Here is a 27,293-nt window from a genome sequence, read left to right as displayed (position 1 = left end):
GAGAAAAGGGCAAACACTACAGAAGTCCCTTCATGCCTGGAATCCTGGACAATGAACGAGCATGGCTTAGACGTCAGCAGGTCTGAAGTTAGGGCTCTCTGACGGGGAGGAGGTTGAGAGATGAGACTGGGGATCTGGTCCCAGCCTTGTACGCCATGCCGTTTGGTTAGGATGCTCCTGGTTACTAGTAACGGAAGACCCCAACTCAGCTGATTTACACAGCAAGGGTATGTGACAACCTCACGAACTGGAAGTCATGGCTCCAGGCTTCCTTGATTCAATGGCTCGACCCTGCCATCGGTTCCTTTGATCTTCCTGCTCTACCGTCTAGAGACAGCTCTCCTCCTGGTTACAAGATGGCCGCCACGGTTCCAAGCATCGCATCCAGACACAGAAGACGGACCTATGCTTGGAACTTTATATATACAGCGGTGGCTGTGTCCCATGGATCTCTATTTTAGAACAAGGAAATATTTCGCAGAAATCCCCTAGCAGACCTTTCTGCAGGTTTCATGGCCTAGAACTGCATTATGTCCAGGTCCAAAGAGTAAAGGTGTCAGGGACTCAGGCTCCTTCCCCCTCCTTGCTCCGCCACGCCTACGTACCGCCCTGACATTTACAGTGCAAGATGGCATTTTCGCCCATGGGAAAGAGTAAAAGGACAAAGGACAGGCATGTGCTGGAGCCACACATTCCACGTCTGCGCATTCCACTGGCCAGAACTTAGCCGCACGGTGCGATAGTAAATAAAATATATTTGGTCTTTGTCCCCATTTCTGGCACAGAGCTTCTAAAACCCTTGGGGTTTCCTCAATGATGAGAGGAGCAAGGTCTCTTGTAATGGCAACGAGGTAACTCTTCTTCCATCGGCATCTGAGGTTCAGGGCTGATTGCTAGGATAACTGATCACTAGAAGGTTAGAATTTTCAGTCCCACCTCCCACTCTCCAGGGCGGGGAGAGGGGGCTGGAGGTCGAATCAATCACCAAACGGCCGATTATTTAATCAGTCATGCCTATGTGATGAAGCCTCCACAAAAACTCGAAAGGACAGGACTTGGAGAGCTTATGGTTGGTGAACACGTGGAGCTGTGGGGAGGGCGGCGTGCTTGGAGGGGGCGCGGACGCTCCAAGCCCCTTCCCCACCCTTCGCCCTACGCTTCCCTTCCGTCTGGCTGTTTCTGAGTTACATCGTTTCGTGATTAACTGGTGATCTAGTAAGTAAAACGTTTCTCCGAGTTCTGCGAGCCTCTCTAACAAGTCAATCGGCCCCGAAGAGGGAGTTCACTGGAATCCTGACCTGTAGCTGGTTGGTCAGATGCAAAGGTGACAACCCGGACTTGCAATCGGCATCGGAAAGGGTAGAAGGACAAAGCAAGGGCGCGACGTGGAAGTGAGCGGAACCGGAGGACACCTAGCCGGTGTCCAAGAGTCGCGCGGTGGTGTGGGAAAATGCCCTTCTACGTAGTGGAATTGGTCCTAGGAATGTGCATGGCTACCTGTAATAACGGCAAGGGAGGCTGGGAAATATACTCATTACCCTAGACAGTAGGTATCCTGCTAACAATAAGGGTTTTATTACTATGGGGGAAAAAGAGAACAAATTTCAGGGGATGGTCATCGGTCTCTGCTGTAGCAGGCGGCCCACAGCATCTGCTCCACGGGCTGCCGCTGGGTCAGTTCTATCCTAATTGTGATTCATTATTTGTGTACTTACTAATTAAATGTATTTCTAAATATACTGTAAGCTTTTCTTCTTGTGAACAGGGACCATATCTATCCTGCACACACTCGATTACTAATTGCTGAATGACTGAATGAATGAAATAACGAATGACTAAATCTTATTGCCGAAGTCCAGCAAAATAGCCCTGTGTTGATAAAGAGCTTTTCACTAGAGAATGTTCTACCCTGGTCTCCATTTTCAAAGCGACTGTTTATGTGAGAGTCATGAATAATGAAGCCGGCATCAGTCACAGGCAAGCTCTGGTCTGGCAGAGATGAAGGGCTGAGACAGCTAATGAGTCTGTAATGCAGTTTCGTGCCAGTAAAACAGAGCGATATTAAATTCCAGGCCGTGAGATTTACGCCGTAAACCCAACACAAGCGGAAGGAGCCCGACTCCCTACCTGCTCCGGCTCTTCCAGTCTGAGTCATTTTCTGGACACAGACTTCTCGCCGACACTGTCTAGTGATGTCATGGTGAGAATCCTGACAGCCATTTAATTTCTGACTGGAGGACCAACAGGGCCAGAAGGGCCTCAGAACTGAATGGAGCATAAAACTCGAGTTCAGGGAGCCGCTGTGTACAAAGTTAACAAATCTGGTACGCCCCCCCCCCCACCGCCCCCTTCTCTGTCCCCTGCCGTCAGCGTGGAGACAGGAGCCCGGGTGTCCTGAGTGCTTACCCCTGCCCTGTGCAATGCTCGCCTTGAGCACATCACATGACTTCACGCATTCAGCCCTTGCCTCACAGAACAACCTTAAAAGGGAAGTTTATTTTTATCTCCATTTTGTAGATGGGGAAACTGAGGCATGGGCACTTTGTCCCAGGTCACAGGGCAAGCAAGCAGCAGAGCTGGGATCTGAACCCACAGCTCCCATGCTGATAACTTTAACAACCCCTCACACCGCCCTGAGTCAGTTGGTTCCGAAAGGACCCTGGATGACGTTTTCCAGGGTCCGGGGAAAAAAAGATCAAATTAAGACACACGAAGGGAATGTTTCATAACGCCCCATTTACAGCGGAGCCTCCTCTTACAGCGTGAGGACATGTCAAAGCCAGCACGTGGCAGAAGAAAAAGGTACTTGGGTTGAGGGGCCCTTACTATGTCGGCACCGGGGTCTGGATCCCACATCAGTCAAGGCTCACTGAGCAGTCCGCTTGGGACTGACGCACCTCGCTGTACCGCAACTTTCTCTCAAAAAACCATCTACGCACGTTGGGTTCCGGGGAGCGATACACGGGCGGAGGAGTTTCGGGGCGCGGCGCACGGACTGGCCTCGGCGGCTGCCTTGAACATGTACCGGAAAGCGAGCGGGGCTGGTGAGGGCAGGGAGGCATGGGGACGGCGGCGTCTCGGCGGCCGCCACGTGGTATTCGCTGTTCAGATTTCTCGGCTCGTTTTGGAAGAAAAAATGTTTTTACTATGATGTTGAGAGAAAAAAAAAAAAACACGTTTGGAAATCTGTTAGGAAGCTGCTGTTTTGGAAACTGATACTCTGCCTCTCATTGGCTATCGCGGTCAGATTTTTCTCATCGAGACCAAAGTTTCAACAGCAGAGCCCCCAGTGAGGGCGCTGGTTTGCGTTCATGGGCCGAGCTGAGTGAACGACAGCGGCTGAGTGACATGGACAGCGGGAGACGACGGCAAGATTGAGATCGGCCCCGTGAGCACAGCGATTTAAAGTAAAGAGACGTTAGTCGTCCGCGCTATTCAAAGTGCTCTCCCACACCCCGAAGCGTGTTTGTTCACGTAGCCAAACCTCATCCACTTAAATGTGCATGCGAGATGGCTCTAATATGGTTAGCTCTGTCCTTTAAGAGCGTGCCCTTCCATTCCGTTGGATGTTAAAATAACTATTTTCTTCCGAGGAGAAACGGACATTAATGATCATCATGGAAGGCGGCTTTCCCTCCTCCAGGCCTGACTTAGCAAAATGAAGAGCGGGCGGTCCTAGGTCTTCCAAATCACTTCGTCTGCCACTCGCATGTGGGCACGGCTTTGTCTGCTTTGCGTCCTGTGATCTCCCCGGTGTCTGGCACCAGAGTCACTCTATAAACATCTGTTGAAGTCGTTTAACTGGCCTGTAAAATCTAAAGGGCTGGGGGGAAGGGCAGCCGGCACGCCGACCCCGCGGTCTGACAGATGACAGGCCTGCAGGGGGGCCGAGCCCCACTGAGACGTCCTGTGATCATCTGTCTAAGGACGCAGCAGTCAAGGTGTTCCAACCAGCGAGGACAGACCATGTCCTGGCGGGGTGCCCCCATGCGACGCACGCTCCGCACATTTCACTTAGGACGTCGTTCCCCCAAGGAGGGGAAGAACTGCTCTTTCAAAAGAGCAAGATCGAAAGCCCACAAGGTCCTTGTGTTTTCACACCCAAAAAAGGACCACTTGGGGTTTACATTTCTCTGGTACGGAAAGAAGAAAACAGACTCATCGAGAAAGCGCGGCAGAGACGAACCCCAGAACCCCCGCTGGGAAGCGTCTTTCCCTCACCCCGGGGTGGCACCGTGGAAAATTCTGCCACCTCCTCGCCAGACCTGGCTTCTTGGCACCCGGGCGCGTCCCCCAGCCCACACGGTTCACATTTCTGAGCCCCTGCTACGCGTCAAGCATTGTTTTCCAAACGTGTTATCACCAGTGCTCACGGCCACTGGGAAGGGGCGTTCATGCCATCTCCCAGTTCACGGACGAGGACACTGGAATTCAGAGGGATGACAAAGCTCGTCCGAAGCCAGACGGCCAGGAGCAGCGGGGACCGACAGCGAGAGTCAGCCGCGCCCGGCTCGCACACGGGCGCCTCGCCGCCGCGCCATGGCAAGTCTCTGGACTTAACGGCCAAGTGGCGGTGCTGTCCCGGGCGTCGCTGTCAGCGAGGACCAGGACCGAGGCCATCAATGCGCACTCCCACTCACGGCAGTCTGGCAAGGGCGTTCTCGTGGGTGCCTCCGATTTCTGCTTCCTTGGGATCCGTCCTCTCTTCGGGTGATGATACCCTGATTCTTCTTGGGACCTTCCTGCCAGCTCTCAGTTGTTCGATTAGGGTGGCACCGCCCACACCCCCAACCCCAGGAGCAGACACATGACCTAGGCCTGTCTGTCGAAAGCATAGTATTCCCCTGCTTGCTACGCGATTCAGAGGGAGAAGGTGACCCACGTTGATCCATAAGCATCTCTTAGCTTTTGCTACATAACAAATATCCCAAACCGTAAAGGCTTAAATAGCAAACATTTATTATTTTTCACCATTCTGTGGGTTGTGGTAGGGTAGTTCTGCTCTAGGCCAACTCAGCTGATCTCTGTGGTCTCTTGGTGACTTGCCCAGAGTTGCATGTCTAGGACGGCGTACTCAGTGTCCGGTGGGTCACAGGCTGCTTTGTCTAAGGACAGCCGGAACTGCATGCCTGTGCTCCACGTAGCTCCTCGGCCTCCAGCGGGCTGCTCCAGGCCTGCTTCTGTGGCAGGAGCTTGCAAAGAAACCCAGAGCAAAGCCTGAAAAGCAGGCTGAGCCTTGGGCTTGGAACTCACCACTGTCACCTTTGCCATTCCCCTGGTCAACATGACTTACACATCCAGCCCAGAACTGGGGAATGGAGTGATAAATTCCACCTCTCAGTGGAAGGAGCTGTAAAAAATTGAGGTCATTTGCAATTTTTTCCAGAGTCAATCTTGGGACTCTCGCTGGACAATTTAGAAAGAGAAGCCCTTTCTCCATCAGAGTTGCTGGTCCATTGGGCTGCGGGCCTGGAGATGCTGGCAGGCACCTGGCTACCGCTGGGGAGAGGCTTGCTGGGGGAGGGAAGGACCACAGACGCTAGAGACAGAACGTGCTGATGGCTTCGTCTGAGCGGCTGGATCCAGCCGGGCCTGTGGCTAAGCCCGTTTGTATTTAGGTTGGTCTGGGTCTCTCTTCTAAGGGGCGTGCGAGAAAGGAGGGTCTCCTTCCTTCCGAATGCTGTCCCCAGATTCCCGAAGGCCATCTCTATGAAACGGTGGCAACGGCTGTCCTCCGAAACTGGATGCTGCCCCAGCTCTTTCGGGCAGCTGCACCAGAATGCCATCGGCTGGGCGGCTTATGAACAACAAACACTTCTCACAGTCCTGGACACTGGAGGGTGCACGACTGAGACGCCGGCAGGCTCAGAGTCTGGCGCGGGTCCGCCTCCTGGCTCCCCGACAGCCGTCTTCCTTCCGGCTGTGTCCTCGCATGGCAGGAGGCGCAAGGGGGCTGGCTCTCTGGGGTCCCTTTTACAAGGACACTAATCCCGTTTGTGAGGGCTCCACCCTCATGGTTGAATGGCCTCCCAAAGGCTCCACCTCCAAATAACCATCACACTGGAGGCCAGATTGCAATGTGGATCTGGGTGGGGCGGGGGGGGGGGGCGCGGGTTGGCCAGAGTCATTCAGCCTATAGCACCCTCCCTTGGATTCCGTTTGAGCTCCTGGCCTATCTTTTGTTATCCTTCCACTACATGGAAATAAACGATTTCCATGGCAATGGGAGCGAGAGTCAGGCTGGCAAAGAAGGCAGCCCTGGTGTGTTTCACATGAGGGTCTGCTTTGCCTTCAACAGAAATGGGGTAAGGCTGCGGAGATTTTCAGAAAAGATGCCACGAAATGTGGTAACAAGCTAATTTCACGATGAGCAGGTCTGTTAAAGGCGCCTGGTTTTGAATACTGGTCACTTTTGTGGTGCTGTCTATATCTCTTCACGGGCATCCAAATCTCTACCACTCATAGTTTTCCTATTAGGGTCAAAAAGAGAAGCCCCATCCCAAAACCAAACCCCCAAATGTTCGCAATTTGGCTATTTGTGCTTGTAAGACTGTTCGGGAACAAACACTTGGAGACGAAGGCGGAACGTGTGGAAATGGATGGAAATCGTCGCATGGCGGAAAGAGGCGACCGCAGGAAACGGAGGCGGGGAGGGGGGAGAGAGGATGGGAGGGGCACGGTGGGACCTGCCACTGAGTCTGCCCAGCACACGCCCCCAGGAGCTTCAGACGACACTGGGCATGGGCCGCTGTCCCCTCACTCCGCCCCAGTCCCCACCTGCTGGGTGCGACTGGCATTTAAAGACGGCTATTTCCCTTCCACGTGGTCCCAAGAAACAACTACTTATAAAGCTCATCCAGAGAAACCGGGTGATGGGCTCCGGCCCTGGGGAAAAATCACCAAGGAGTATGGCGCTTGCGGGAGACAGCATAGCGCTGTTATTTTCTGGGAGGTTTAAGAAGTGATTTCAAGGATATCGTGGACAGTGCGTGCCTTTCGCCGTCCTTGCCGGCTCGGGAAGCTCCCCCGTCCCATCCCCGCACCGGAAGGGATGGGAGGGCATGAGCAAGTCGCTCCCTTTCTCTGCAAGCCGTAGCAACTGTCATCCTTTGGAACGTCTCTGTCAACCGGGGCTTCCGAGACTCACTGGGGGGTGGGACACCCTTCGTCCCACCCGCCCGAGCCCATCACTGAAGTAGGTGTGACTGCCGCGTCCTCGGGAGCCTGCACAACCGATACCGCGGCCTCAGGCTCCGAAGCTCTCGAGCCCTGGCCCGAAAGGGTGCCCGTCCGCTGACGGCCACACTGCCAGGTTCCCACCCGGCCGCGTCAGGCTGCCTGGGCCCTGAGCGGCACCTTATCCGTGGCCTGGTGCTCTGGCCGCCGGCCTGACAGAATGCTGAGGCGCCTTTGTGCGCCTTTCACGGGAACACACAAGCCCTTCGCTTTCCCTCCTTTGTTAAAACCACATCGTGAAGAAAGGAGTGAAACGAGCTCTTTTTACAGCCCTCTCCAAAGGTCAGGCTTTCTCCTGCGGCTGGAAGTGGCCCGTGACGCGGTGCAGGCATCAAAGGGATGGATTACCAGCCTGCCGTCGCCCCAGGGCTGTGCGCGGCACGTAATCTACCTCCCTTTTCTTCCGCAAAGTCACCTGGGGCTTGATTTGATGTGTTTCATTTCTGACCCTCGGTGAGGGAGCCCCCCCCCCGCCCCGCCAGCACCCCATTCTGTTGGAGGCCTCGAACAACACTTCCTTCATCTGAGAAGCCCCATTGGACCATCCTAATATGAAGCAGGTGTTTGATCCGCACCAATAAAAACGCAAGACCCAAACTGGGCACGACTTGCTGTAACCAAAGAGAGGGACCAGGAACCAGGCGGCCGTGTGTGTTCGGGGTTATTTTCTATGATTAACCCTCGCCCCACTCTGTGGCTCTCGTTCACCTCCCATCTTCCCTCTACTGTAGGCCTTGTTTTGACTATGGCATTTTACAGAAAAGTTGCAGATTTTTTTCCCGGCCCTACGTCTTGCCCCTAACAGACGCTTAACATCGTTTGCAGCACAAATCCTTATGCCTCAGGTCACACGGAAACGGGGATGCTGCGCCCACACGCTCGGATCAATACCAGTTGACTTTCTATTTCCTCATTTCACGTACAAAAACTCTTCAAACAGCTCAAGTAGATCCATGATCCTGAACCCTAAGTGAAGTCACTGCAAAATGCTCCAGCAGGATGGGGTGGGGACGCCGACAAAGCCCTCTCTGCCCGCCAAGGCAACGGATTCGAGAGCGATTCGAGGCGGTCAAACTACAGATCTGGATGGATTCGATGCGCGGGGTGAGAAAGAAGAACGAGTCAGAAGGCTGAATTCTGGCCTCTCGTTCACACAGCTGGGTAGATCTTTAAGCTCCAGGGGCTGGCACTTTATCCAGCACAGGACAGATACTGAATAAATAAATATTTGTGAATGAAAAAAAACAAAAACGAAAACGAAAACCATTTTTCCAAAACCAGTCACTTCCCTTGATATGATTTCCTTATTTCTGTCCTAAACTCTGATTGTTTTCCTACTTATTCAGCCTGAAGCTCACCACTGACTCATCTTTCCTTCAGGTCCTGTATTAATTAGTCAGGGTACTCCAGGGACACAGGACCGACAGGATGTGTATGCATAAAGACGGCTCACAAGGAACTGGCTCACATGATTACGGAGGCTGACAAGTCTCAAGATCTGCGTCAGCAAGCTGGAGACTCAGGAGAGCCAACGGCGGAGCGCCAGTCTGAAAGGCGGTGACTCCAGACCCACGAGAGGACCGAAGTCCCAGCTCAGCGGCGGGGCGGGAGGAATCCCCTTCACTTTCCGGAGGGTCGGCCTCTTGGTTCTGTTCAGGCCATCAACTGATTGGCTGAGGCCCACCCGCCCCAGGGAGGGCAACCTGCTTCACTCAATCTCCTGACGGAAACGTTCGTCCCGGCCAAAACCACCCTCCCAGGAACACCTGGAATAATGTCTGACCAACTTTGTGGGCACCCTGTGACCCAGTCAAGTGGCCACATAAAATTGACCATCACTAGTCAACTTTACATGTCCACCTGACTAATTAGCCAACGAGTCGTCCTCTTCTTCAGGGGAGTTGCTTTCTGTGCGATCCGGAAAGAGAGGCGCTCGAGATGGGGTAACTGAGTGGAGTCTGATGATGGGACTTGAACCCTTAGCTATCACCCCTGAAGACCCCCTTTTCCCTCAACCCTAGGTGATCACTAATCCACTTTCTGTCTCTATGGATTTGCCTACACTGGACATTTCATGTAAATGGAATCGTACAATCCACGGCCTTCTGTGACCAGCTCCTATGACTGAGCATGTGTCCGGGTTCATCCATGACAACCCAGGTGCATTCATTTTACGAGTGGGTAAATTAAGGCACGGAGGGGTTAGGTAACACCTGGTAAGTGGCAGAGGAAGAATTCACACCCAGGTGTTTTGGACCATTATACCACACTGCCTCTTGGTCACCAAGAGCCCAGATCCTCATCCAACCTCAAGGGGGAGAGCTATAGCAATGGCCCCGCGGTCTCGTCTCTGATCCGGTCCATCTGAAGCCACTGCCCCATTTATGTCCACTCAAGCTCTGTCTCCATCCTGGCCCCAGGGGACATGAGACCTTTTGACCTGCCTGACACCCGTTCCCCATTCTCCTGGAAGGCAGTGGGGCTCTGCCTCCCTTTGTGAGCCCACGTGGCTTGGGTGGAGCTGTCCCCACTCCATCGGCTTTAGGAGCAGCTACGTGACCAGGGCTGGCTCATGGGAGCACAATTCCCTGGGCCATGGTGATTGGTCAAGGACCAGGAATGTGACCTGACTGGAGCAAAAGGAGACTAGAGGTGAGGAAGGGACACGTGCCATGAACGTGAGGAAGCAAAGTTTTTTCTCTTCTTCAGAAGAGAGGAAGAGACGCTCACCCTTCTCGTGGAGACGGGTATTAGGTGATGTATAAAGTGCTACAGTGATCCTGCTGCCGTACATGAGGAGGGCCACTGCCACTGGGGACCACTGGGGACCCAATTTCTTTTACTATTATTTATTACTATTTACGCCTACAGCACCTGGTCTTCCTAGGTGGTCTCCCTTCCAACTACTAACCAAGCCCGACCCTGCTTAGCTTCTGAGATCAGACACTGGGCTTGCTCAGGGTGGCGTGGCTGTAGACCATGGATTGTGGCTCCACTGGGGCGCGAACCCAGGGCCTTCTGTGTGTAAAGCAGACGTGTTCACCTAACCGCTACGCTCCAGAACCACGTCCTTGGGAACCCAATTTCGACACTGTTAAAAGCAGAGGGAGGAGAGAGAGACAGAAGCCAGGTGTTTGGTTCGCTCTCCTGTATCGGACCATACCAGAGGAAAATGACCTCTGGCTTTTTCTTTAGCAGAGCTGATAGCTTCTCGTTAGAAGGAAAGGTGAGTCGTTTAACATCTCCCCTAAATGATATAAAGGAGGAGTGAGGATTTCACGCCCTAAAATTCTTTTAAGCACGTAGAATAATATGCTCCCTTAAAGTAACCAAATAACTGAGATAATTAATCTTTCGATGCCCACATCGCCTCATTTAAACACACGCACATACATAGCCAGCAAGCGAGTGCAAAAGGTGGAATCACCGCGCGATATTTTATCGTTTCAATAAAGCCACCTGGAAAAACATAAAGGCTGCTCCCCTCAGCGGAGTGGGGGGCACTGCTGTCACCGCTGTTTCCGCCAGATGAAGACGATCAGGACTGGAGCATGTTTCCAGCTGCCACCACACCGGATGGGCTGGAGAAATTCGGAACGAGTCATGTCTTAGCAGAAAACAGTGCAGGAAAAGTGGGACAGAATGGAAACCCCGAGTCAGCCCGGGAAGGAGGACGGAAAGCCGGGAAGGGCATCTATCTGTGGCCAGACTGAAAAGGAAGCCCTTGCGGAATTAAGCCACCGAGCCTCAGCCAGGACTGCACGCCGAGCCCCTGTGTGAGTTTTTAAACTACATGCGTCTGCTTCGGTGGACTGCGGGAGCAGGAGCATCTGTAATTTTTTTTTTTTATCTCAAAAGTTTATTCTGATGTGCACGCCTAGTTAAGACTTCTAGGATTAAGCATTAGGAAATTCTGTTTAACTGGAAACGTAACAGGTTTTTAAAAAGAAAAGGAAAGAAGTATATGAAGAAAAATTCTCAAAAAAAAAAAAACCCAAAAAACAAAAACAACCCTCCCCCCACAAACAACACAGCAGCAATAAATAAAAAGCATTATGAGGGAGAAGGATCGAGACATGGTTATGACCGTGCTATTCATCAGGCTCATGCAGGGTTTGGGGTGCAGATGGGCAAGAGGACTGAGAGACATCACAAAGTTGACCCCCCTTCCTCACTACATACTTTCGTCCAGAAGTTTCTAGGAGTGCTCATCGAGATCGGAGCATCTGTCATTACTTGTTGTGATTCATTTTGTTCCATGTTATGAGCCTGCGTAATTTTCTTTTCTAGCTTAGATTCGTTTATCAAAGAATAGCTCAGGGCCTGCTAAGCTCCAGGGGCTGGGGATGGCCCTTGGCTTTGAGAAGCTCGCTGCCAGGTTGGGGAGATGGTATAGGAAAGCAGAAACCACGCGGTGCCAGAATGCAATACCAAGGCAGGACGCTGGGGTATGCAGGGGTAGGACAGGGTGTGGGATGACATCATCTGACAGATGAAGTTTGGAAGGGCCATCAGAAGGGCAGAGCACGTGGATCTGAGAAAGGTGTGGGCCAGGTGGGCCCAGGGAGCGCGGGCTTTTCCATGTGGTACCGCTAGACAGCGACCAATCGGCTCCTCTGTGTTTTCCTCTCTCTTTTTCTGAAAGAGAAAACGCCTCCTCCGTGATGAAGATGCTCATCAGTGGCCCCGCAGAGGACGCGGCAGCCAGCCGAGCCCTCCGCATCTTGCCATGTGCAAACCTCACACTCCACTGCCGTCCAACGGCAGAGAGCAGGAGGTGGGATTACTGGGGCCGGATCATCGCAACACAGGGCACTCCCCCGACCTTGCTCGCCAGGCGTTGTCCCTGTGACACTGTGATGACTAGCGTGTCTGCAGGACTCCGGACGCTGGGCTGAGGGTGCCCTCTGGTGGCCACAGGCGGCCCCGGGAAGCCTGCAACCTTCCTCGCCCTTGGCGCGCTCAGTAGCGCACCTTCCTCCAGGGTCCAGGATCAAAGGACCCCCGCAGGGCTGCCATTTCCGGGGGCGAGACTGGGAGGAAGCACGTCCGGAAGGCGAGTGGCCTTTTAAACCCTGGAAAATGTATTCAACAGTAAAGTACTTTGAGCTGAGGCAGGGCCAGAAAAAGGCGGTTTTGAGGAAAGGTGTCCTTCCTTCTTCTTTTGGGAAAGGTCATGTTTTCCCCCTCAAACCACAAGGTCTTAAGGAAACCCCTAAAGGGGCCCGGGGTGGGAGCCCAGAGGTCTTGACACATTCTCAAGGAGGTACAGTAGCTCCCAAAGGGCTGAGAACTCCAAGGGATCCCTTCTCCTGAAATTCTATAGAAACCATGTTCAAAGGTGGCCCCCATGACGCATTAGAGGTCCCCAAAGGCTGTTAATAACCCAAGCGTCCGCTGACAAGGGGACAGAGGAAGTAAGAAGGGGCCGCGTTTTAGTGGTTAAGTTCAGCTGCCGCAGCGCCTGGCAGATTCCGTACAGGGGGGGCGAGGAGGGCCCGTGGTCGCGGGGCGGTCCTCAGTTCCGGGGTGCAGCAGTTAGGACCTACACTCAGCGGGGTGGGAGCTGACACCGCGTGGCTGTGGCTCTGCTGTCAAATGAGAGTTCTGCAGCCGATTAGGAGAATGAGGTGGATCGATGCTTATCGACTTGGAAAGATGGCCACACGGGTCACTGAATGAACAAGGCACACTGCAGCCCGAGATGCACAGTATCATTCCGTGTAGGGAACAACACAAACCTAAACGAGTGTTATGGATAAAAGATTCTTTAAGAGTCTGGAAAGGCACGCAATGAATCAGTAATAGCGGTGACTTCTTAGGAATAAGTTTCGAAGGGGTGTTTTCTTTTTTCTTGTTTAGATGTAATTTGTGTTGTTTGATTTTGAGGCAAGCATTACTTTTGGAAGGGAAAAAAGAAAAACAAATGTAGTGTCTTATGTAGCAGATAGCTAACTATATCACGAAATAAGGCAAGAGGTCGGTTTCCTGGTAATCAACAAGCGGTTTACAGGGAGACTCATCTGTGACTGTAAATACCCTTTAGTACTGTTGGACTAGTTCACCTCGTGGATGCATTATTACAAAAAAAAAAAAAAGTTTTAACTTTTTAAAATAGGGCAATTTAATTTTGTATTTAGTCTAAGGAAAATGTATTGAGTTTCAGGCACTGTGCTTGGCTCTGAAGACATGGAAATGACCAAGCCAGTCTCCGCCTTCCAGTTCATAGTCTAGTTCAGTGCTCCTCAAAGTTCACTTCCAAACCACCAGGAAGTGTTGTGTGATTGTTATCTATTGCTGCATAACAAATCAGCCCCAAACTGCAGCTGAAAACCACAAACATTTATTATCTAACACGGTCGCCTGAGAGGCAGGAATTCAGGAGTCATTTAGCTGCTGGTCTGGCTCCGGGTCTCTCATGACATCGCAGTCAAGATCTTGGCTGCCGTCACCTGAAGGCCTGACTGGGGCTGAGGGATTCACTTCCACGATGTGGCACAAACATGGCTGTTGGCACGGGGCCTCGGTTCTTGGCCGTGTTACCCTCTCCACAGATGAACTGCTGGAGTGTCCTCAACGTGGTGACTGGCTCCCCCCTCAGGTGAGGGGTAATGGAGAGAAAGGTGGCAGCTGCAATGTCTTTTATGACCTAGCAGCCTTGGCTGTCACACTCCATCATGTCCACGACCTTCTGTTTGTCAGAAACGAGTCGTTAAGTACAGCCCGCACTCACGGCAAGGAGCATGAGGTTCCCCTGAACAGAGGGGCACCGAGGAATTTGTGGACATACTTTAAAACCGCATCTTGCTAAGATGCATGTTCTGATTTAGCAGGTCTGAGGAGGAGTCCAAAGTTCTGCACTTCCAACGCGCTCCCAGGGGATACCACTGCTGTTGGTCCGTGGACCACACTTGGTGCAGAGAGGGAATCAAACACATGCAAAGAACGATTGCTCGGATCACACCTTTGGAACTATTGCTTGCAAGAAAAACATCCTCTGTCATCATGGCATCATCTTTGGATGGTGTCCAATTTTAAAATCACATTTCCCCTGAAAGGTCAGAGCAGTAAAGCAAGGGAAAGACAAGATCGCCTTGTTAATAAACGAGGACAAGCTGTAATGAAATAAAAAACAATCAGAGGGGGATTCGGAAAATCTCTCTGGCCTTGTTCTGGAAGCTCTCGGAAGGATAAGACATCAGCCATCAATTCCGAAGGGGATGCTAAACAGACAGCAGCAAAGCTGGCTTTTAATGCGGACTGCACCAAGTGTCTTCATGTGCCTAAGACTCTCGACTGTGATACTTAAAATGAGCTTTGGGATGAGAAGGCAACAAACAGCCCCAGCATCTTAGCTGATTGAGGCTTCTATGGGCTCTGTGGGCTTGAAGGGCTGTACGTTAGACAAAGTGTGTCCCCATTCGACAGCTGGATCGAAATTTGCTTTCGAATATAATATGAAACTGTAAGTCCTGTATTGTTTCATTGCTATGATTTACACACCATAAAATTCATCACTTTAAAGCGTACGATTTGGTGGTTTTTAGTGTATTCACAAAGTTGTGCAATTCTCACTATCATCTAATTCTGGAATGTTCATCACCCCAAAAAGAAACTCCATATGCATTAGCAGCTGCTTCCCAGTCTCCCCATCTCCCGCAGCCCTAGGCAACCACGTCCATCTGCTGTCGATGTGGATTTGCCTGTTCTGGAGATCTCCTCCAAATGGAGTCATACGATATGCGGCCCTGTGTCTGGCTCCCTTCACTCAGCATAATTATTTTTATTACTGCGGCAAAATACACGAAATACAAAATTTACCATTTTAGCCATTTTTATGTGTAGAGTTTAGTAACATTAAGGGCATTGCTGTGCAGCCATCACCACCACCCGTCTCTAGAACTATTTCCATATTTCCACACAAAAACACTGTACCCAAACGTCACATTTTTAAGGTTCATCACTCTTATCCTGCATGTCAGTACTTTGTTCTTTTTATGGCTGACTCTTACTCCACTGTATAGACATAACACAGTTTGGTTATCCATTCATCAACTAATAAATGGGCTATTATGAATAACGCTGCCATGAATATTCATATATAAGTGTTGTATATGGGTTGATATCTAGGAGATGAGTTACTATTTCATATGGTTAATTCTATGTTTAACTGTCTGAGGAACTGTCACACTGTTTTCCAAGTGGCCTGCAACATTTTAACAATCCTCCAGCGGTGTATAAGAATTCTGATCTCTCCACATCCTCTCCAAAATTTTTTTTTTTTTTTGATTTATTGTCTTTTCAATTATAGCCACCCTACTGGGTGTGAAGTGGCTTCTCATTGTGGTTTTCTCCAATGACTAATGATGTCGAGCTTTTTGAATGCTTATTGGCCATTTGTACATCTGCTTTGGTGACCTGTCTATTCAAACCCTTTGCCTGTTTTTAATTGGCAAAATATTTATCTTATTGTTGAGTCGTAACAGTTCTTTACATATTCTAGATTCAAATCTCTTATCAGATATATGATTTGTAAATATTTTCTCCCATTCTGTGAGCTGTCTTTTCACTTTTGTGATAGTGTTCTTCAAAGTACAAATTTATCTATTTTTTTTCTTTTGTTGCATGTGCTTCTTGTATCGTATCTAAGAAACCGATGCTTAATCCACAGTCACGTACATGTACCGTCTTCTTCTAAAAGCTTTAGTTTTAGCATTAACACTTTTAGTCCATTCTGAGTTAATTTTGTATAAGCTGGAAATAGGGTCCACACTCATTCTCTGTATGTGAATATCCAGCCTGTATTTTTTTTTTTAAATCATCAGCAAGAAGCACAGAGAATGGCCTTACTTTGGTTCCTGGAGCAGCTTTTCCGTTTTCCCCCAGTTGGAAGACTGAGTTTTACAGCAAAACAGTTTGTATAGCCAGGGCCCAGGGGCCCAGCCCAGCTTGGTAGCACCCTTACAATCAGTGCCCACTGAACTGTGCTGAGAAGCACACAGGGGTCATTTCGAATTACCAGTTATGTGAAAAGGACTTTTAACAAGGAAGCACTATTTCTTCATTCATCCATTCATTCCCATCAATAACTATTTACTGAGCACCTATTATGTGTGAGTGATTAAAACAAAGATCCCTGCCCTACGGAGCTTACGTTCTTACAGACGAGAAACATAACGAGTGCATTACACACACGCCAGACGGTGCTACGAGCTACGGAGGGGGAAAGGCGCAGAGCGAAGGGGGCGAGGCACGCGGCGGGGTTTGTGATTTTAAAGATGTGGTCAGCGCGGCCTCTTTTAAAAGGTGGCACCTGGGCAAGGAGTTGGTGAGGGATCTGACCACGTGGACATCTGGGAAGGCACATTTGGGGGCGGGGGGGACAGCCACTGCACAGGCCACAGGCAGGAAGGAGCTTGCCGGGCATTTCTGAGGAACAGCAAGGCCCGTGTGGCTGCAGCAGAGCGAGGAAGCGGGAATGAGGTCAGAGAGGACCGGATCGATCACGCGGGGTCTCTGTAAACCATTTTAGGGACTGTAACTTTCAGTCGGAGAGAACTGGGAAAAGACACTGGGAGGTTCTGAGCTGAGAAGTCATGTGGTCTGAGGAGGATCACTCTGGACTGCGGGAGGATGAGCGTGAGGCAGGAAGAATAGTTAGGAGGCTTCTAACATAATCCAGGTGAGAGGTGAGGGGGCCGGGCAGCAGGGAAAGCGGTGGAAGGGATCTGGTAGAGCCGCACGATGGCCTGGTCACGTGGATGGGAGCGCGGCAGAGGCAGGTGTCAAAGATGATTCCAGAGATTCTGGCCTGAGAACCGGAAGGATGCAGCTGCCTTTAACTGTGATGGGGAAGGCCACCAGGGGAGCAGGCCTAGGGGGAAGGGGAGGCAGGTTCGGCCTGGGGCAGGTGGAGCTGGAAATGCCCTCTGACTTCCAAGTGGTCGCGCAGGAAGCGGGATATTTGAAAATGAGCAATCTGGGGTGGAGATGCACATGTGATGGGATCGGCCACAAGATGGAAGGAGACACCAGGAAAAAAATGATGGACACACAGGGCCAAGGACCGCAGCGTGGGAGGCCGGGCATCGAGACACCCAGAGCAGAGGGAGAACGGCCCAGCAGGCGGCTGTCACCATTCCGCAGCTGCTTACAAACACGCGGGTCCCTCCCGCCCCTCTCCCTTCTCCCCTCTTCCTGCTTCTTCCTCCTCCTTCCTTCCTTCTCTTCTTCTTTTAAATGGGCACCTACCATATACCAGGGCCTGGAAGAGATATTTTGCCCTCCAGAAACTCATGGTCTCATACAGAAAAGACATAAAATGCACACAGACGAGACAATGTAGACGCTGAGGCGGTAACTGCATAAGAACTTTGCTCTTCGGTTGCTAACCACGACACCAGACTTGTAGCGCGACACACGCCTGTTTGTACCCTAGCGCAAGAGAGTCTGGACCCTCACACTGCCTTCGAACTTTCTCCCCCATGTTTAATTTACTGCAACTGATTTACTTGATCGCATAAGACTAAATTCACTCTCGCTTTAGGAAAAGAGAGGACTAACCCAAACTGTCCTGGTGCCCGCTGTCCTTAAAAACCAAACTCCCCTGAGGCAAGTCACGCCCGTCACACGGTGCTGACCGAACACAGGGTGCCGGTGGCAGGCAACGCCTGAGGATGTGGTTCTTCACCAAAAGCAGGGTTCAGTCTGGGCCGGGGGCTCCGAGTCCTGACTCACCCTGGGACCACTGGGGAGCTGGAAACCACTCTGATCCTGGGCCCCACCGGAAATAACTCAGAATGTCTGGCTGACGATCTGACAATTGTTAGAAAGCTCCTTGGGACATCCTAATGTGCAGCCAGAGAGGAGAACCACTGACCGAGCTTTTTCATAAATGATTTAAAACTTTGCAAATCACAAAAGATTTCAATAAAGTATAATGCAATTTCGCAAATAATCCATAACTCAGCCTATTCTCTGATGGAAGGAACCCACCCTCAATCCACGATTCAAAACAGAAACAATGGCAGTCTGCCACTTACCTGACGAACTTGACCATCCTGCTGTGTCCATAACAAACGCTCTGGTGCTTTACATTACCTTTTGTTACCAGTAAACTCAAATTTTTTCTCTTAGATTCCTGTTACTTTCATGATTCATTCTTGATATTTTAAGAAAAATTTAGCTATGGAACAAACAAGGACCAGCTTCGTTTGCCGTAATTTGCATGCATGTGGCGAACTGTCAGCCTTACAGCATACAGCAACGCAGGAAAAAATCAACACTAGAGAGTCTCATTTAAAAAACTCTCGCAGCTTATTAACAAAATTCGCATAACAATATATTCACATAACTGCAAAACCAGCCTAAATTGGCCTTGTCCTGTTTCTAATGAGATACTGAGTTGTTTTTTAGAGGTACCAAGGTGGCAGATCACGCAGTCGGACAGCTGGACATGAGTACCTGGGAATGAATTCACTCTGCAATGACCTTTCAACGTCGCTGGGTCAAAATCCACCACGGAATACATACTAAACCCCCGCCCCCGAATTCAAACATGCGACGCATGAAAAGCCGTGATCCCCAAGAGCCTGCAAACCCGGCTCTCACCCCGCTGGTCCAACGGAACTACAGAATATGCACAACGTCGCCCGCTTCCTCCTTTAAACGGAGCCCAGAACGCCCCGGTGGGGGAGGCGACCTGAGCCGCGCCTCCCGCCCCATCGCTGGTGGACCTCGCACGAAGCCTTTCCTTTTCTCGAGAGCCGACGTCTCAGCACCGGCTTCTGTGCGTGCTGGGCAGCCAGCCCCTGCTCGGTGATGGCAACTGGCTATTTCCTTTCCCGCCAATGTCACTCGTTAAATGACTGTCATCTTTTATAGACAGGGAAAAGTGGACATACCTTAAAATCTTTCTGATAGATATATCGCCACGCTGCACCCGGCCTGGATGACCCTCTTCAAGACGGCGTACGCGGGAGCCTGTGAGGGACAACGACGGTAAGCAGAGCGGAGGAGCACGCCCCGTGTGCGCGTCTAGCTGGGAGGGACAGGCCTCGCGCAGCGCGGCTGGGACTTCTCTGGCTAGCGAGTAAGATCTAAGAAACAATTCCTTTTAGTTTGGGGGGAAAAAAATCTATTCAAAAGATTCGAATGCTTAAGCACTGAGTCATCTGGTTTCTCACCGGAATGGGAACGAAGCTGCTAGGAACAAAGATAAAGGAGGAGGCAAGAAATCAGGTTCCCGGTTCGGGGCAGGGCCTTTGCTCGCTTTCTGTCACAGCGGTGCACTGGTTCTTGGTTTTCTCTCTTTGGCGGTCACTCTGAAATCTATTTTCCTGGGAACAGAAACCTTCCTGCCCCTCCGCCTTCCACGTAAGGTGCCCGCAGCACCAGGAGCCAACAGTAAGGGCAGGTCCTCACCAGTTCTGCGTCATGTTCGAGGCCTATGTCATGGTGCTCGAGCTCTTCGTCCCGAAATTTCTTAATCACCTGGTTAAAGAAATCGAAGCAAGTCAGCATGCCAACTGTCCCGCTGTTATGTCTTATTTTGGAGGCTAAAGCCTTATATTAGTATATAAGACAGGGCTTGGCAAACTTTTCCTATAAAGGGCCAGAGTCGATACTTTAAGTTTCACACACTGTATGGTCCCCATCACAACTACTCAGCTCTGCCATGGCAAGGGGACAGCAGCCAGGGACATGTTGATGAATGAATCAGTACGAATATGTTCCAACAAAACATTATTTACAGAAAAGGTAATCGGCCACAGGCCATGGTTTACCAACCCTTGATTTAGGATTAAAAAAAAAAAAATTAAACAGGTCTTTTACCCACTGTGGAAAGTTACCTGAGCGTACCCCTGAGTTTATTTAATCTGTAGGAAGTGTGCCCACAGCACTGCTCAGGGTCTACCAATAATCGGGAGTGGAGAGAATACAGGCCTGAGGTCAGGAGACACAGGTTCTAGTCTCAGCTCTGCCTGAGCATGTGACCGGGGCACAAGGCCTCAGCTCTCTGCGCCCCAGTTTGCTTGCCTTTAAAATGAGGCGCTGACCTACATTCCCACGGTCGCATCATTCCCTAACATCCTGTTTTTCTTCTTACCCAACTGCGCATGCGCCCCTTTCCCCTTTTCCAGCCCCGTCCCGGAGCGGAGTCGAATACCTGCAGAAGCTCCTCATACTTTTCAGGATCCTCCATCAGCGTCCTGATCTGGTTGTTGTAGTGATGCGCTATGGACTCTTCCACAGCCACAGTGCAGGCCATCGCTCCCTCCTTCCCCAGGAGGGCGGTTCCCGCGCCTGCAATTGTCAAATCCAGAGCGGTAAAGGATGGGATGATACCGCCGGCAGGGGGAGCATGTCAGGTCGGGCCTGTCAGCCTGGGCACCATGAGCTTTGGGCTGGATAATTCCTTGCTGTGGGGCTGCCCTGTGCATTGTGGGATGTTCGGCAGCGTGCCTGGCCTCTACCTACGAGATACTGGTAGCATCCCCAGGTGTGACACCAAAAATGTCTCTAGATGTTGCCAGGTGTCCTCAGGAGCAACCTGAAAACCGCGCTGAAAACCACAGTTTTAGATGGGACCAGGTCACAGTATTAAACCGTGAATCAAACAGTTCAAATGCTACTCTCTTTTCAATGCTCTTCCTAACCTGATTATGGCAAGGAGAAAGTCATCATATGACCTTGATGCTTCTATGCCATTTACTCTCCTCTCTTTTTAAGAGTGAGCAGATCTCAGGTTTAGAATCTGGATCAGAGAACATGATCTGGCCACAGTTGAATTACTCAAGCTTTCTTCCCCCCTCTGTTATATTTCTTTTTTACCCTTACCTTCTATTTATAAAACTAATTTTAAGATTCGATCTTAAATAAATTTAAGCAAAAAAAAAAAAAAAAAAGTCAATTTAACTTTAGAAAAATATTAAGTGAATTAAAAAAAGATTGTAAGAGGACCAGTTGTGAAGTGGCACTTAAATGATGTAATCACCCTGGGCCCCTCGTGCCCATGAACCCTTCTGGACAGACACGCACCCAGTGCGAACCCCACCACGTTCCAAAAGGGCATCAGCACCGTCGGCCGGACCCTGAATGTGACCATCAATTCGTCGAACTTCTTCAAGTGGTCCTTTTCTTGATCCCACATTTTCTGCAAACATAATAAAGACACGTGAGCGTTCTCTGCGGGCTACCTGCTACGTCCCGGGAAGCTACGTGCCCTGTCCATGAACCACGGTCCCAGCATCGGCCCCTCAGACCCACTGCGTGCCTATTTAAGGACGGGTCCGCACCCGTGAGAAATGAGTCGTTTAGCTCATTTTAAAATTAGGAGCACAGAATTTTAGCTCTCGTGTAATTTCCTTCCAGACTGCTAGCACATGAATATCACTGACATCGAGGGAGAAAAGGCGGGTGAGGATACCCGCTAACGCACAGCACTTCCGGCCAGGCGCTGTCAAGCAGCTCTACGGAGGCAGCTTATTTGAGCTGCACAACCACTTCGTGAAGGACAAACGATTATTATCCCCATTACACAGATGAAGAAAGTGAGGCACAGAGAGGTTAAGTAACATGCCCAAGGACTCAGAGCAGGGAATTTAATTTGCGCTAAGTGTCTATCACGTGCCGGGCATAGTATTAGCCGTTCCATACCAGCTCACTTATTCCTCGCCAAAACCCAACGAGGTAGGTGTCAGCCCATGTTGCAGATATGGAAATGGAGACCCGGAGGTCACGTGACTTCCCCAAGGTCAAACAGGTCGGAGGTCTGTATGACTGAGCCCAGGCCCCTTCCTCTGCATCGCAGTATAAAGTATGTCCACCGCACTCCACTGGGGACGGGGCCACAACCTGTTGGCAACTGGTACTTTCACCTAATGTGGTGATTCTCAACCTCTTTTTCATTGTCACCTGCCCCCATGGAATTTTACTACTATAGATAATACTGTGTGTCTGTTTATGTACAAGATGTCTATCTGTGCTCTATACATAAAGAGAATAATATGCTTTTCACTCGCCCCTCCCCAGTATCCGATTTTCACACTCTTTCGGACAACGGCATGTCCCCTGAGAAGGTATGACCTAATGTGATTGAAGGCCTGTGGCTCCTCCCCGGCCCCTTCCCTGGAGTCAGTAGCCCGGGCTGAGACAGAAAGCAGCACCCACCTGAATGACGGGCCCAACACTCGACCGACCCAGGACGGCCATCTGCCCTGCGTAGATGCGGTTCGCTCCGTATTCACCTGCGTGATCCACCCGGAGTATTCGACCCACTCCTGCCCGACTGACGCTGTCTAAGATCATTCCTGAGCTGCGAAACCGGACACCGATTCTTCTTCCATAAGCTGCAATGCAAGTGTTTATTCATTACTTTCAGGGAAATTGAGATGTTTCTGTTTTACGGACAGAAAAAGAAAGCATCTCAGAACAAAGGTCACAGATGAGTTCCTAGCAGGATGGTGGGCCCATAAGTGTATTCTATTTAACCTGCAGTGTTTTTTAAATTTTTTTTAATGAGTGAATTAGTTCCCAATGCTTAGAAGATTTTGGCTAACGATGTGGATTCTGGCTTCGCTTGAAGTGTATCTGGACACCCTGAGCATGTCTTCTCCCTAGGCAGTTACTGTGGCCGCTGTGGCCGGATGGGCGTGTTTCTCCTGTTCACTCCTCCTGGCCTGCCTTGTTCCCAACTCTGACTGCACAGAATCTCCTAGGGACCTTCAAAATCAAGGATGCTCCTCCCCAGTCGATTTCTGGGAGAGCAGCATTGATATTTTTAAAAAGCCCTGTGCATGAATCTTCTCTGCGGCCAAGGCTGAGGACCACAGATATGTTCTCTTAAAACACCTGCGCCCATGGGCATCTGATATTGAGAACTGAGCCTCAGAACTTAGGTTTCATCTCATTATGGTACATAACCAATTCAGCTGAACAACTCTTGCCTTCAAAATGTAAATTCTGCAGGACAGACATCTCTAAAAACCACAATAGTAACACCTTGACTGTATTCTCTGAACCTTGTATGAGGGCATCCCAAGTTTTTTCCTTAAGAGAAGAGTTTTGTAATGTGTTTAAGTGTGCAAGGTGTTATCACTCCGTTTTGCAGATGTAGAAGTGGCGAGCCAGAGAGACCATTTAGTTTGCAATGTGAACTTTGAAAGGTATTGGTATCATCTTGAGATGTGTTCCAAGGCTCTCATATATAACTACAATGTCTCCGAAAGATATTTCTTTTTCATTTAGGCTAACTTTAAAACCTAGGAAAATGTGTGGAAAATTTTATTTTGGGTACATCTGTACTTTTTTCATTAAAAAAGCTTGGGTGCTTTGGTCATACGGTGATGGGGTAGGCCTGGTGGAATTTGGGGTGGCTCTGCACTGGAACTTTTTGGCCACATGGAATTTTAAAAGCCTCACTCTAAGCAAAGGAGTATGCACGTGGGGTTCTGGAGCATGGTGACCTTGTTTTGACCAATTCTTCTGCACAACCTACTTGATCTCACTGAGCACATTTGACTCAGGAAACTGTACAGAGCCCAGGAACTGGACACAGAGTACTGGATGGAGTCCAAGTTCTGCCAAGTGTCATGTACCACTCAGTTCTGTGCCTTCAGACAATGGGTCACTGTGGTCCGTGGCTATGTTTTTATGTGGAGAACAATTTGAGATGTTTGATAAAGTCCAGCTAGCCTGTCACAGGTTTTTGCCTCCAAGGACTGCTGCTGCCATCAATCTGACCTCCTTGCAGGAATTGAAATTGAAAACGATGAGCTGGCTCTATTTCTCAAAATAATCTTGTTTGCTTGTTCTCTTATTTGTTACCACTACTCAAGAAGAATATGTTTATGGAAAAAAAAACTTTAAAGACAATTCAGTACTCATCTCTTAAAATCCATTTACTGAAAAATAGCAAAGGACTGAGTACACAGGATGAGTTCGAACACACAGCTGATTTTTGATGGGTAGAATTCTATTTATAATAAAAACATACTAGGCTGTTTCCTAGTACTGCAATGCCTTTTCAGATTCAGGCACTTAATAAACGATTTGGTGCAGGGGGCGTGGGGTGGGAGGGGATGCGAAGGATTAGGTATCACATTTGTTATTTCTATCTTTTTACAGTCTCTGCAAGGTGCCTTTAATTAAAGCATGGCTGGACCACAGGAAAGGCACAGAGCTAGTGTCAGAAAATACTTGTTCTGTCTCAAACACTAACCCTGGACAAATCAAACTTGCCATTTCTTACATAAGAGATTGGTAATAATCCATTTTTTTTTCTTTTCAAGAGAAAATATACCCCCCCCAAAAAAAAAAACCTTTTTATTGAGTTATAAAGACAAATGACATAGGAATCAAAGCAACTTTACAAATGAAAAAAAAAATGATTCCTATTCTGTTATGTTCATTGGCTCAACAAAGGAGCATTAAAATTCATGTTTAACAATCCTGAGTTCGGCCTGCAGTGTCACAGCCTAAAATAAAATTGAGAAAAAATAACTTGAGGCCCAGTGCTAGAAGCTCTCAAATGCCTCATTTCACATTCATGTTTTCCCAAAGCGTGAGACACAGACCAGTAGTGATACCCAGAAGATTTCAAGTGGTCTATAGGAAGATCTTACGTGGCTTACAGGCGCTACAAAACACCCACGTATAAAGTTATCCTTTTTTAATTCTCCTCCAATCCTTTTGATCTCATCAAGGAGACTGCCTCAGTTTGCAGGTGACATTATGTGAAGACCTGCCTAACACTTGCTAATCTCTTTTCAACAGAAAGAAATACGATCTTAGGCTCAAGCCTTGGTAGGCAACAATATCTAATACAGTTTAATAACTCTGTGTTTTCAGCGTATTTATTTTTTATGGTTACTCTATTTGGGGCAGGTGATACTGCTCTTCTGTTTACCATCAGGGTTTAATTCCCCTGAATTATTTACCTTAAAAATGTAACGTGGTTATAGAAAAAAACATATTTAATACTCAGAAGTACAAGTAGTGTTGCTATAAGGCAGAGACCTGAAGACGGCACACAAATGATTTAACTTTGCGAAAACGACCTCACAATTTTCTGAGGCAGCTCAGATGAAACAAAGAAGGAGCCCAAGTCCTACTGCAGAGTCGATGTTCTTTCTTTGCACTGCCGTGCTGCTTCTCGAACTTTCTAGTGCATAGGGATCACTCCAAGAGCTTGTTAAAATATTACAGATATAGCGACCCAGTAGGTCACGGGAGTGACCTGAGAATCTGCATTTCTAACAAGCTAGGGGACAGGAATGGCGGGAAGGAGATGCTGCTGGTCGAATGACCACACTTTGCTTGGCAAGGCCCTGAGCGATGGCAACGATGACACACCCCTGGGACACTGAACTTTCCAAGTCGCCAACTGTCCTCAGCCCGGAACGCCGACCCCACCTGCGGTGACGTCACGGCACAGGTGTGCAGTTCCCCAACGCGCCCACCCTGTGCGGCCGCCCCAGAGCGTCACTGCGGAAAACCGCCCGCGTCTCAGGCGCACCGCACCCCGCCGCCAGCGCCCCCCGGGTTTCAAGCCACAAGTTGCGCTCCGTCGCAGCCCTGTGACGTCTGTAAACGCGTCCCCCGTGACCTCTCCGGTCCAAACCCGTGGCGAAAAATTCCCTGACTAGCCAGCCCAGCGCACGGTGGCGGCCGCGCGCCCCCTTTACCTGAAAGCGTCCGGAGGCCGCCGCAGGTGCGCACCGGCCACAGGGAGCGGGACGCCACCGCCCCGGCGCCGCTCATTGCCGCGACAACAGAGCAACCACACTTGTGAGAGAAGCGGGCCAAGCGTGCCCTTGGGGCTGACTGATGACGCACGGCTTACGTAAGGAGAACGCTACCCGTATTTGCATTGGCGGAAACGTCCCGACCCCTGCTTCCATTCGATTGGTTGGAAATGGCAAATGAAGAGATTCTATTGGATGCGGTCCCTATCAATCACTCGGAAGTTCGACGCGGTGAACGAGACTTGGGTTGCCATGGGGATGAGGATGCTAACTTGTTCTTTCAAAAATCCCCACAAGGTAGATTTCCTCACCTAAATTCCTGGGGAAGAGGATTATGAAGAAATTATTTATTGGCATAACCACCTCCTGCTTTAGCAACGCGGAAGATTTTTTCTTTTTGTATCCCACATCCACTTTTAAAATAGTAGAAATTCTATGCTGAAATTACCACGTGACCAATGGTGTTATCTCTAGGCGTTGGGCTGACAGATGACTTAAAATTCCTTCCTAGTTCTTTTCTCTGTGTTTAGGTTTTCTACAGAAAACGTGTATTATTTTTTCTGTCCACTTCACTGTTGCCGTGTGGTTATATTGGTGCAAATTGGTCTCTTGGGGGATGGTGTGAGGAGATTTAGCAACATCCATTATACTTTTAAAAGTGCATAACCAATGTGTCAATGTAGATTCATCACTTGTAACAAATGTACCACTTTGGTAGGGATGTTGATAAAGGGGGGAGGGCTGTGTCTATGTGGGGTAGGGGTTATGGGAAATCTTTGTACTTTCCTCTCAATTTTGCTTCGAATCTAAAACTGCTCTAAAAATGAAGTGTTAAGGAAATTTTTTTTTGTTAGAAATGTTTTAAAAATGCATATCCACTGATATAGCAATCCTACTTCTAGGGATCTATCCAATGGAAATAATTTTTCAAATGTGTGAAGTGTGTATGTGAGGGCAAAAAAGATCAAAGCTGCATACCTGGAAATGATATATAACAAAACATTTAGTATTAGTAACTTCAGACGGTTAGAATTGTGAGAAAGGGGCTTTCATTTTCTACTTTACATTCTTTGATTTTTAGATACACACACACATATACATAGATGTCTTTTATCTAAGTTACTATAAAACATTTAGGATATACTGCTATAGTAAAATAATTGAAGTTGCTAGCTATTTTCAAATTAATACACTGCAATAATTTAAAATTATGATGAACTACTGTGTAACTTTTTAAACCCAAATACTTAGTGAAAGTGAGGGTGATGTAATAGTTTCATGTACGTCTCCCCAAAAGTATAAATCTGGCTC

General features: G+C 49.4%; 1 protein-coding gene across 5 annotated transcripts in view; it reads right to left on the bottom strand.

The window, feature by feature from the left end:
- COQ7 (coenzyme Q7, hydroxylase) overlaps positions 1-26,079 on the bottom strand; it is an 80,943-nt gene extending 54,864 nt beyond the window's left edge. For 2 of the 5 annotated variants that reach the window (XM_016156998.2, XM_016156999.2), the window contains exons 1-6: positions 25,923-26,079; positions 22,408-22,586; positions 21,277-21,391; positions 20,405-20,541; positions 19,660-19,728; positions 19,140-19,218 (exon numbers count right to left, since the gene is read on the bottom strand). In XM_016156998.2, coding sequence (XP_016012484.2) covers positions 19,141-19,218; positions 19,660-19,728; positions 20,405-20,541; positions 21,277-21,391; positions 22,408-22,586; positions 25,923-25,998 — 654 coding nt within the window. In that variant the 5' untranslated portion in view covers positions 25,999-26,079 and the 3' untranslated portion in view covers position 19,140. Of the gene's footprint in view, positions 1-13,557; positions 14,288-15,052; positions 17,111-19,139; positions 19,219-19,659; positions 19,729-20,404; positions 20,542-21,276; positions 21,392-22,407; positions 22,587-25,922 lie in introns of those variants that run through there. The other 3 variants (XM_016156997.2, XM_036225510.1, XM_036225511.1) reach the window with 3 other exon arrangements.
- Between the last annotated feature and the right edge of the window lie 1,214 nt (positions 26,080-27,293).

The sequence above is a fragment of the Rousettus aegyptiacus genome, unplaced genomic scaffold (assembly GCF_014176215.1).
Source record: "Rousettus aegyptiacus isolate mRouAeg1 unplaced genomic scaffold, mRouAeg1.p scaffold_m13_p_8, whole genome shotgun sequence".
Taxonomy (NCBI): Eukaryota; Metazoa; Chordata; class Mammalia; order Chiroptera; family Pteropodidae; genus Rousettus; species Rousettus aegyptiacus.
The sequence above is the reverse complement of the archived record's forward strand: the minus strand, read 5'-3'. Positions and strand labels throughout refer to the sequence as shown.